We start from the raw sequence: 12,036 nt of genomic DNA on the forward strand, positions 1-12,036 counted from the left end.
AATGATCTTCCATTCCTTATCTCTGCCATAGTTTTTTAAACCATTTACCCTTGAGAAAATTTGCGGTCATTTCCACCTTGGACCATTGCGACTAACTCTGTTTAAAATGTGGTTTTATATGTGATCAATTTTTTAAAATCCCGTTTTCAGGTATTTTTTATAAACAACTAGGACTTCAAAGTCATACACTAACTCTGCTGTATGTACCAGGGATGAGATACAGTTTCCACACTAGGAAGGACCATTTAATATGCCTACCATCCAAGTCAAGTTTCCCATTTCCTTGCACCCTTACCAACAATGTGGCACTCTTTGAGTTTCAGCTCAAGATTTATCTTTTAAATTGTATGGTGGGGGGCACATGTGTGAGAGGTGTACTGATAGACCAGAAGAAGTCCACACCCCTGCGTCTGGAGTTACAGGTGATGGAGAGTCTCCTCGAATGGGTGCTAGGAATCAAACTCAGGTCCTCTGTAAGAGCAAGTGCTCTCAATCGCTGAGCTATTTCCCCACCTCTTGATAGAGGCTCCCCAGGGTGTGGGGATTTGGTATCTCTTACGCTCTTGAATTTGTCAGGATGGGAGAGTGGAACATAAATTGCTAGCCTGCCCATAGTGATGCATAAATCCTAAGTGTTTATCCACTCAGCGTGTGACTTTTTACTGGGACTTTTGCTGTTGCTGTGTTACACATAATGTACTTATCAAATAAGTTAATGTTGCCAGTGTCGGAGAAAGTCCACGCTTAAATTGAAGTTGCTTTGATAATTTTCTGAGGAAACATGACAAATAATAATGCAGAAAGCACATTTATTCACATTGAAACCTGCTGGCATGTTTTGAAAGATTTTCTCCAGTACATTAGTTTCTCTTTAAACTCCACATTTAAGTTACATTAAGAAGCAGAAATTAAGCCATAAAGATAATACTTATGGAGGCTTGAAATTGCTTTTGGTTTTTGTTTCTGTTCACAATGCCATTCCATGTCCTTTCACTTAAGGAAAGGAAGGAAAGAAAAACGTGGAAAATTTCCTCCTGTATCACATTTAATTTGGTGCATCTGTTCAGGTTTACTTTACACTGGGTATGAATCCATTCAGAAACAATGCATCACAAATAATAATAGTTGAAAACACGATCATCTAATAGTCTCTGTCCTAAATATTTACCATATGCATGAAATGTTAACATACAAGGTATGTATGTATTATGAATATGCACATGATAGTGAATGTGCGTGTGTGTGTGTGTGTGTGTGTGTGTACATCATTTTTTTTTAAACAACTCAAATTTCCCCATTATATGCATCTATTTGACCTGGAAGACAGTATCAGAAATATTTTATTTCTATGTTAGTTTTTAAAACTTAAGTCTGTATATTTGCTTATTTTCTATTTTTTAATGAGTAGTACTTATCTGGAGTGATGATTTTTATTAATCATCAATGACCACACAGGATGACAACTTTATCCTGTATCCACTTAAACCCTTAGGGAGAATTAAAGCAACCTCTTTGCTCCCATCTGATTAAAGAGTAAAATATTAAAATTTCACTTATATTCACTTGTAGCATACTTCATTTATTCTAAATATTGGTGTTTGGGGAAAATATCACTCAGAGAATAGGGTTCTGCTTTGAAAGATCTTTGTAAGTGGGCTTGGGAGAAGGCTCAGCACGTACTGCTCTTAACAGAGCAACCAAATTGTATTCTCCACTTCAGAGGCCGCTGACAACCACCTGTAACTCTGTCCATCTCTAGGGGGTCTGAAGTCCTCTTTAGCAGCTGTGGTACCACAGTCACATGCACATACCCCCATACAAACACAGACATACACACATAATTAAAAATAAAATGAATGTGTAAAAGTCCTTATAAATATTCACTTAACAAAAATTCTTCGGTGGCTATAACAGTCTTAGGCTCTCCATTCATTTCATGGTCATATATGAGTTACCAAATGGCCTTCAAGGGCCACCGTACTTTACACACAGCATTTAAGAAATTCTCCTCACAAAAAGAAACACAGATGTTTCTTGTGCAGTGTGATGTTGAATTTTGAGGAGCCATGTGAAGAGAAAAAAAGCTGAAGGAAAGGTAGAGGAGGGTTGCTGCAGAGGCTCCCGTGGCTCTGCCTTCTCTCCCCCATCTCCACATCCATGCCTGAAGGTAGTGAGTGCATCGAAGCATCCATTACCTTAGGATTCTTATGATGCTTGGTCTTGGGAAATGGCTGAGTGCAGGGTCCTCACTGTCTCATTTACCTCCATCCAGATTGACAAATATGTAACCAGATGATATACAGAGACCTATATCCATGAAAAGGCAATAACATCATTTTAGAAAGCTCTCACCTTTGGGTCTATGCTACTTTGAGAAAGCAGTGGATACAAAGGCATAGGCCCTGCCTTCATGGGGTTTACTAGTCACTGAATAGGTTTGGGAAGGCACATCCTGATAGTTATTTTTGTCAGTGCCTAGGGTTTCAAATCCAGATACTCCAGATGGCAACTAGACACCAGGCTGGTAGCCAATGGGAGAAGCTGTGTTGTGAGCAATTTGGGGAAAATATGCTATTAGGGAGAAGTGGCAAGAGCTTCCTATCAAATGAATGTGATGATCCAGCTTAGAATTTAAATTGGTTGTTATTTTGTCAAACTACTCTATGGTGAGCACTGAAAATTTTGTTTCGCATGTCTAAAGTGAATGTCATCATTAAAAGGTTGGAAATGTGTATTGCATCTAACCATGGAAGAAAAACCAGGTTGTCCAAAAGTGTTGAACTCTCATCTTACCCCAAATACCAAGCTAAGTAGTGGAGGTGAAAATGTCTGTCTTTATCACCCTCGCCAAGTTCCCATCTAGTATTGGATTGCTAGAGCTTGACAGGAAAGTCAAACGCCTGTAAGTGACCTGTCAACCTAACGCCTGACCCCACTTCCATATACACACACCAGGGGGTATAATAAAATGGCTATTAGGTTTGGCTGGCCAGGGTGGATGAAGTTCAGCTGTTGTGTGGAGAGGCCATCATACTCTTGACACTTTGAACAGTGTCTGGGACTGGACATGTGCTCAGTAGTAGAGCACCTGCCTAGTGTGTGTCAGCCTCGGTTCAAGTACTCTTGCTCTAGGAAGAAAAGAAAAAAGAGGGAGAAGAGACGGAAAACTGGAAGAGGATGGAGGGAGAAAGAAGACAGGAGGAAAGGGTGGAGGAGGACGGAGAGCAGGGAGAGGAAGAGGGTGAAGAAAGATGAAGAAGAGGGGGAGATTTTGCCCTTTCAAGGAAGTCCCCGGTGAGAGGGACTGGCCAACACTTTGCTGTCACATTGCAGGATGATGAGACAGCCCCTCTGTCTGGTTTCCTTTTTTTATTTTCTCAAAACTGAAGTGTGATCCTTTGTCTGTCTCACAGATTTATTACTATACACAAACATATGACAAACAATTGCATATTGTATTTTAAAAATGAAGACGTCAGTAAATTACGTTTTGGGCCCACTGTGCTATGACGTTCATATTATTTCCTCTTGTTCATTTTCGCATTAGTGATGCCAGGTCAGCTTCCTAGGCTCCAAAGTGTCACAACTCAACTCTGATGCCCTCACAGCAGACCCTCCAGCTTTGTCTTGGTTCTAGTCAATCTCCACTTACTTTGTTCTCATTCCCTGGCCTTCCCATGCCTGGAATTTCAGTATAAATTCTCTTGCCGGTATTTTATGAGTGTCCACAGGAAAGCTGAGCCTCTGAACCCTGAGCTACTCACTTCTCCGGGTGATCACTCAGTGTGAGTCACTGGCTTTGCTGTCCTTCTGTGCCCACCACCCTCAGGGCCCCCTTTACAATAGGGAGCACATTCCTGCTCTCCCATAGACAGTTATTTAAACAACACCCAGGTTTGCATTTTTCTTCGCAGGGTCGCAGGTAAAATGAAGCATGTGATAGTAATTGTACTTCTGTGAAGGCAGCTTCCATGTTCCTTCTAAACATCAGAAACCGGGAGAGAGTAAGCCTCCCTAAGATGCTCAAGCTGGAGGCCTTTTCTCACTTGCCGGTTTATTGAGACTGCGTGGTTTAGCCTCACAGACACACTTCATTCTTTTGTTTTGATTTTTTCTTTCAGTCTTCCTTCCTTCCTTCCTTCCTTCCTTCCTTCCTTCCTTCCTTCCTTCCTTCCTTCCTTCCTTCCTTCTTTCTTTCTTTCTTTCTTTCTTTCATTCTTTTTGTCTTTTTCTTTTTTTTTTTTTTTTTTTTTTTTTTTTTTCAAGACAGGGCTTCTTTGTGTAGCTCTGGCTGTTCTGGAACTTGGTCTGTAGACCAGGCTGTCCTCAAACTCAGAGATCTGCCTGCCTCTGCCTCCCGAGTGCTGGGATTAAAGGTGACTGGTGACCCACTGACCCACTTCACTATTATCTTGAAATTAATGGTGGGAATTTGTTAAACCCTTGACAGGTTTCAGGTCAACAGATCATTAAGAAAACTTAAGATTAAAATATTAACTTCTTATTTCATTTCCCTCCTCTCTTCCTTCAAACTCTAACAAGAGAGATTTTTAAGGAAACACTATCATAAAATTGATGATAGTCGATCAATTGATTATTCCAGTCCCTCTGGCATCCACAGTGCCGAGTTTGTTTGCATGTATGCGTTTGTCCCTCCACACAGCTCCAGAGCCTGGCCTGGGTTGTCCTGCAGCCCCTGTGTGTAATGTGATACTTTCCTTCAGTGGCCATTGTCTCTTCTGCCAGAGCTGTGGGGGAAGGAGATTTGAATATTCACCCCAGCTATATACCATCTGACTTTGGATGCCTTTTCAATTTGAATTCCAAAGCATGTCTTTGGGTATCTGGACCCTGATAAACCCCAGTTCCACTTGTCAAATGGTACAGACAAATGCTTGCATGAAGTGGGGCAAGGGTGTGTGCTTCTTCAGTGTTCAAACGCCATCCAAAGTTGGAGGATTGTAGCCTTTTACTTTAAGTAGAGGTCCTGTAATTTTGTTTTTTGTTTTTATGTTTTGAAAGTTGCAAATATGCCCATAATGATCAGTAATCATTGACTCAACTTTTAGGAGTAATTGACCATGTTTTTTAAATGTCTAATCACCAACCATGATAGATAGATAGATAGATAGATAGATAGATAGATAGATAGATAGATAGACAGACAGATAGATACCTTTAAAATAAAATGATAAGATTTTTTAAAGCATTTTGGTGTTTACATTCAGATGTCTAGATGCCCCATGTCATCTGTATTAATTGGTAAAAATTTCACTTTTATTGCATACTAAAGCCAGGAATGTGTGTTGTTAACACATATCTCTAGTAGTAACAATCAATACAATTCTTTTCAAGGACACAATAAGCAATGCTATATAAAAGTTACAGAATATAATATGATTCTATGGCTAGACTGAAAATTTGTGTATTTTTCAAACTCATAAGTCTGTGTATTCCACTAGGCATGTGTGTAATTTGCTAAGTAAGTTGTGTCCTGAGGACACAGTTACACTATAAATAGCCTCATAGACAGTGCAAAATGATGGCAGAAAGAATCAACCTTTCAAATACTATGAAACAATGCACAAGTTTTTATCATTATCAGGAGAAATAAATCAATTATGGATTTAAAAAATAACCGTAAACCCTGAAGTCTTCAGCTATTAAGTGAATTATTATTTTATTCTTTATATAACCTAAGACTTAAGAATGAAATACTTTTTCTTGGTTGAAATGAGAAATGTTATTATTATCCCAACACATAAAAATGTGATGGGGGTGATAAATATTGATGATCTAAATGTGTTTCAATATGGAGGTTGCTGTTTTCTCTGAGTGTGTCTTATGTAATGTCACATGTAAATAAGATGTTGTCCTTGTCACCAACTTAACTTTCCTGTTTGCAGTGGGGTCATGGAACCGAGACCTGCAGGTGATGCACGTGTGTCTTCCTGCAACTGCTGAGCCTATTTCCAGCATGCCATTTGCAGTAGCATCCCACTTAGCAGAATCTGTTGTGTTTCTGGGACAACTTTCTGCTTTGACATTGTTCTTCCTGGAGGACTGACCTGAGATTTCTCTCTTTGGGGGCTTCTACCCCTTACATTCATTGTAGAGGCACCGGATTGCTTAGAAAAGGCTCTCCGGATATCAAGATGAGTACAAACTAGGATATTGGGACATGTAGAACACACACATGTTATAAAAGTTAATTGCTTTCTAATCCAGATTGTTCAATTTCTTAAAGAATGCTACACAAAGTTAAGAGTGTTCACCTTCTTGTTTGATATCCATGTTTGAGTATAATCTTGAGGTTGGATACTGTACCCCAAGACATCCTTATAAAAGTGAAATGTCTCTTTAAATTCATTAGTTATTTGTTGGAGCAAGTTTTCTTTGTTATTAATAAGAATTAGTATGTGTTTTAGAGGTTTTTTAAAGATGTATCTGTTTATATTGTGAAGTAGCGTAACAAGCAAGCTTCCAGTTAATTTTTATCAGTGTAGTTAGAATGATCACATATCAGCCTCCTAGAGTCCGCTCTTTCTTTCCTTGTCAACATGTTTCCAAATTTCCATACAGTTAATTCTCAGAAGAAAAAGAAAGTTCCAGGTGCCCAGTTCAATAAGTCAAAGATTGAACCAATAAAGATAAGAGAGTTGCACTGTATGGGAAGCTGGTCCCTTAGTATCACACAGTGAAAAATTGAAGGGTGAACAGAAGCAGGCTTTAGCCAGATAATACCAAATGCTTGTCTTCCTAGCCACTGGTAAGGCATGGGTGTGGTGACTGCTTCTGTTCCATGTCCCTGAGCCTACTGTTGCCAAGGTCCTGTAGCCTGCCATTGCTCTCCTGAGAAGTTAAGTTGTAGAACTGGGACAGCTTCTTTGGTTAGATATTTTTGGCGTAGGAGGCATGGTGCGTCTGACTGTGTGTTCTGAAGGGTGTTTGCGTCATGACTGACAGTCTCTCTCTGTCTTTTCTTCTGTAGCAGTTCTATGCTGCCCAGCTAGCCGCAATGCAGGTTTCTCCAGGAGGGAAGCTCCTAGGCCTACCCCAAGGCAACCTTGGTGCTGCCGTGTCTCCTACCAGCATTCACACAGACAAGAGCACAAACAGCCCACCACCCAAAAGCAAGGTACCCTCTTCAATGAGCTGATCTGTCTTTTGCACTGGGGCTTCTACTGTTCACTCAGTGGTATTTATTGAAGGTCTCGTAGCTTCCAGCCACTGGGCCAAACTCAGGGTATACATGGAGGTAAGACTTTTAGAAGGAGCAATAGCTGTATGTGTAAATTTACATTTCTAATAATTGATTTAGTCACTCAACAAACATATCAAGAGTTACAATGAAAATCTAAAATATGCATCTTTGAACCCGGGAGTTTATAGCCTTAAAACTAGCCATCTATAGACAATCAAATAGCCATCCTTTATAATCTAAAGAATAATCAACAATAAGTTCCACAAAGCCATGTACGGATAAAGTACATTAGACTTGATTAGGAAGAGAGAATGGCTTCAGCACGAGATGCGAATACAAGGGATACAGAACTGAAGTAGAAATTGAGTATGAGTAGAATGGAGACATGTGGAGTGCTTCTTTAAAGCTATCAGTGGCCGTTATAATGCAGCATGGTGATGGCACAGCTGTCATTTTAGATATGCCACCCATCCTCTGAGATCGTCATGGCAAGACATGAAGATAACAATAGAGTTGGCAGACTATTTAAACACAGTCCTGGCGTTAGAGCATTGGAAACATTTCCTAAGAACACGGGGGAAGGCTGGGGGAGTTAGAGATGAATGCCTCTTAGAAAAGAAAAGAGCAGAGAGCCTTGTGGGAAAAGTCTTTGTATGTGCAGACTTCACGTGTGTGCTGTTGTGTGAACACATTAAGCTTCCTGTGAAGTGAGTAAGGCTAGCCAGAGTGATGTTTTCTGTGATTATTTAGAAAAATACCTGTAAATATTTAACTTTATTAGAAGATACTAACCAGAAAACTGACACTGCTAATAATTTTTCCACCAAACATCTTTTTTTTCTTTTTAAGTATCTAGAAATTTGCTTCTGTCTTCCATCCTATGAAGGAGGTATGAGAACGTCTTAGGGGAGTCAGGGTGGAGCAATCACAAAGGATGAATGAAGTGTATGAGTAAGCTTCATATTGAAAGGGAGGGAAGCTCAGAACATCTGTTCAGTTACTATAGAACTGCAGGTAGTGGAGTCCGGAAAGGGGACCATTGGGTCCACTGTGAGAAGACTCCCAGAGTCCCCGGTGCCTTTCCTCCATCACTAAGGGAAGAGCACGTTTGTGCATGGGCACAACCTGACAGAGGAGCTGTGACTGGGGAAAACCCTTGCACACTGCCGACTGCAGGCCTGAGACATATGCCACCTTCTGTCGCATCTGCTGTTCGGAGGACCTCACACACCCCTTGCTTAATGTACAAGACCTGAGTTGCCTCTGTTTATCATCTTGGACACATGGGAAGTGTTAAGGCTCAGAGACAATTATAACAGTTATCAAAGTCAGGTTTAATTCTGAAGTGGTTGCTATTGTGATGGCTCCCGGTGCTAGCAGTTTTAAAGTGTTGTATTTACAGAGATGTTTTAAGCAAAATTAAGACACAGTAGTGGAGTCCTTGTTACACACAGATGCCTCTGTGAAGGGTGACTCTGCTTCTCCCTCTTGACATGTTCCTTGCCCTTCACATTATGATCTGTAACAGTGCTTAACATTAGAGGATTCCTTCTCAGGATTGTAGCCTGTGTGATTCTATTTTATATGACTAGTGAAATTCCCCCTTACTTCTGGGTGAATTTTTCATCCTTAATATTGTCTCAACTGTTTCACTTAAACAAATAACAAGGAAGTGTTTAATGGCAGACAGCCTCTTCTGTCTTTGCCTCTGCTCAGTCCCCAGTCATTCATCCATGTGTCTATCCATTAGCAGGCTGGCTGGTGACTGGTACAATGGCAAACGCCAAAGCCACTGAAGTCTTCTTTGTTGTGGTTGGGAAAGGCCTTAGTGAGCCAAGTGGCTTTGTGTACTCACAAAACCCTATGGATTCAGCACAAAAGAAAACAATTGTTTCGGCAGTCTTAAAATCCTTCCCCATCTCACAGTTGCTGTGCCTCTCTTTGTTTCACAAGAGTGAAAAAGTAGATTGTGTTTCAATTACCACGATCCACAGAATATAAACATATACTCTACAGTTTATCTTTGAAGTGTATTACTTTTTAAAAGTTGGCCTTCATGAATTTTCTATCAAGTAAAGCTTCATGGGTACTCCTCTTCCCACCCTCACAGCACATGTATAAAGATGTAACCAAGCACAACATTCTGCTTTTCCAGTAGCAACACTTTAGTGAACGTGTGTGTTTCTTGCCCAGTGTCCTCTGTCATGTGCCTGCCGCTGCCTTTGTAGTCAGAAAGAATTCCAAAATGTGCCTGCGTTGATTTCGTTCACCAGAAAAAGACAGCAAGTTCAGAAGAGCCGTGGCACTAAGTCACTTCATTTGAATATAGTTTCCAGAATTGCAACTAGCAATCAATAAACAGAACCCATTTACTCTCTTCTAGCTTGGAAATGACGTTTATACATAGCATGACGAATATTGTGACTCCACAGAGTTAATTTATTCATGACCATTCGTTTATTAACATATTTATGTTTTAAAACAATCAGCTATCAGTACCTTCAGGGATATTTTCTGTGTGTTTTTGTTTTCCATGGTTGTCAGGCTCGACGCCTGTCTTGCTATCACACAATAATGTAAGGGCTTTGTGTGCATACCTACTTGCCATAAATGGAACTGATGGCTTACATTACACATACATTGACTCTTTGGAGCAGTGGAGTTGCATGTCAAGTTCAAGGGAAGACAGATGGACAGGGCCCCTACTGACAGCTGTGGAAAGTGAAGGGTGTGTTCTGAGTTACACCGGCCACCCTCCTCTGGGATGTGCCATTGCCTCTGACTCCCAACTCCAGAGGACACAAGCAAAACTTATTTGCAATTTGCAAAAAGAAAAAAAAAACATGGAAGGGGGGATCAAACGGAGGGGCTCCAAAAGACTGTAAAATTGTGCAGCGTGAGTCCTCTGATGCATGCTGTTTTCAATCTGCTGTGTGCCAGTTGGAGGCTCAGGGAGTGCGTGCGCTCCACAGAAAGGATAGTGCTGAGAAATGATAGAGTGGCTGCGACCTCCGAGCTCAGCCTGGAAATCCAAGACATTGATTTCACTTAGCATTCCTGCTGAGAGATCTGGCGGAGTTCAGCTGTAATAAAAGAACAAGATTCTGTTCTAATGGTAATGGCGTATGACAGACATATCACTTTGTCTGTCCTCAGCACCAGAAAGAGCAGGATTGGAGAAAGGTCACCTGACCTGCCTGGGGTGTTGTACAAGTGCTGTACTGAGCTTTGAACTGCTGCCTGGGAACGTAATTATTTATAATATTAAATGATAAAGAAAGCTTTAGAGGACTCACAGTACATGTCTGCACACTGCATGCAGGAATTGCATTTTGTAATAGAGAAAATTCTAGATGAAGTCTGGCCTAGTCAAAGTCTGCGTTGGAGAGCGCTGGCTTAGGGGCTGTCCTCATCAGTGCCTGAAGGGATATTGCTGGTTAATGTTGGCTTAATTAGTAACATGCCTTGTGTGTGCGTGCGTGTGTGCATGCGCGTGAGTGCGTGTGTGTGCGTGAGTGCGTGCGTGCGTGTGCGTGCGTGCGTGCGTGCGTGCGTGCGTGTGTGTGTGTGTGTGTGTGTGTGTGTATTCAGTGACTCATCTACCAAAGACAATATAATGGAGAATTAAACCATAGCAAGTTTCAACATGTCCATAGCACTTTGGATCTTTTTAAAAACTTGGACTCTTATCTTTTACCTAGGTTTTGAATTCTTTCCTGCAGCTTAATATATATGTATTTACCTCTTCACAAACACTCTCAGCTTATATGCAACTTTATGGCTAAATGTTGGCAAATAACACGGCATAAAACTATGAAATCTCCAACTTTTGCACAGGAGATCTTGCCTTCTAGTATGAGGACTGTTTAGCATACTGTTGCATGATATTGGAATTTGAATCTTGCTTCAAATATGCTTGCATGCTTTAACTAATGTTTAAATTTGTTTACAGTCTAGACTTTGCCACAAAGCAGACTGGTATAGGATGTGTTCAGCATTTCACTTGTTAGTACCACATGTTGCTTATTTAAATCACTTTCTGTATAACCAGTGGGATCTTTTGAGATCCCAGCCAGCCTCTCTATGAAAGAACCCTTCTCTCTATTAGTTGGACTAACTGTCTAAACTTCAGATTTTTCTTCATTGCAAAAGTAGTCACCTCTTGGGGAAATCTGAGGGGCAACTTGTACATTGTAACACAAATCTTAAAAGGTCTTATTAATAAAAACAAACTCAGAGCCAGGTATTGGGGTGAACACTGAAAGATCAGAGAAGCAGAACAGGCCACAGCTAACCTCACCTTGCCAACTTCTTAGCTGATCCTGTTTTCTCAAACTGGAAGCTTCTGTGTCCTCACCCAAATGGATCTCAGCTGAACTGCTGCTCAAAAGCCAAAAGCTTAACAGACTTCTAGTTCCTGGTCCTCATGCCTTAATATACCTTTCTGCTTCCTGCCATCACTTCCTGGGATTGAAGGCGTGTGTCACTATGCCTGGCTGTTTTCAGTGTGGCTTTGAACTCATGGAGATCCAGATGGATCTCTGACTCTGGAATGCTAGGATTAAAGGTATGTGTGCCAGACCATTTTCTGGCCTCTATGTCTATCTAGTGGCTGTTCTGTTCTCTGACCCCAGATAAGTTTATTAGGATGCACAATATATTGGGGACACAATATATCACCAAAGTACATGCTATTATTGACTGTCTCTCTGTATTTGATGGAAACATGTATATCTCCAGCAGCCACCCAAACCAAATAGCTTTAGAAGCTGGTGACAACAGAGAGTTCCTGGGTGCTTTTCTTTTTACCTCACTGCGACCCTCCTCAAGCC

The 12,036-nt window shown here is 40.9% G+C and overlaps 1 protein-coding gene across 10 annotated transcripts in view; it reads left to right on the forward strand.

Annotated features, from left to right (window-relative positions):
* The window catches only part of Sox5 (SRY-box transcription factor 5), a 1,007,323-nt gene that overhangs the window by 926,382 nt on the left and 68,905 nt on the right, over window positions 1-12,036 (forward strand). For 8 of the 10 annotated variants that reach the window (XM_028891773.2, XM_028891774.2, XM_028891770.2 and 5 more), the window contains one exon: window positions 6,992-7,138. The exons of the other annotated variants lie outside the window; for them this stretch is intronic. In XM_028891773.2, coding sequence (XP_028747606.1) covers window positions 6,992-7,138 — 147 coding nt within the window. The remainder of the gene's footprint in view (window positions 1-6,991; window positions 7,139-12,036) is intronic. 10 annotated transcript variants of the gene reach the window in all.

Source organism: Peromyscus leucopus, chromosome 3, assembly GCF_004664715.2.
Source record: "Peromyscus leucopus breed LL Stock chromosome 3, UCI_PerLeu_2.1, whole genome shotgun sequence".
NCBI classification, from domain to species: Eukaryota; Metazoa; Chordata; class Mammalia; order Rodentia; family Cricetidae; genus Peromyscus; species Peromyscus leucopus.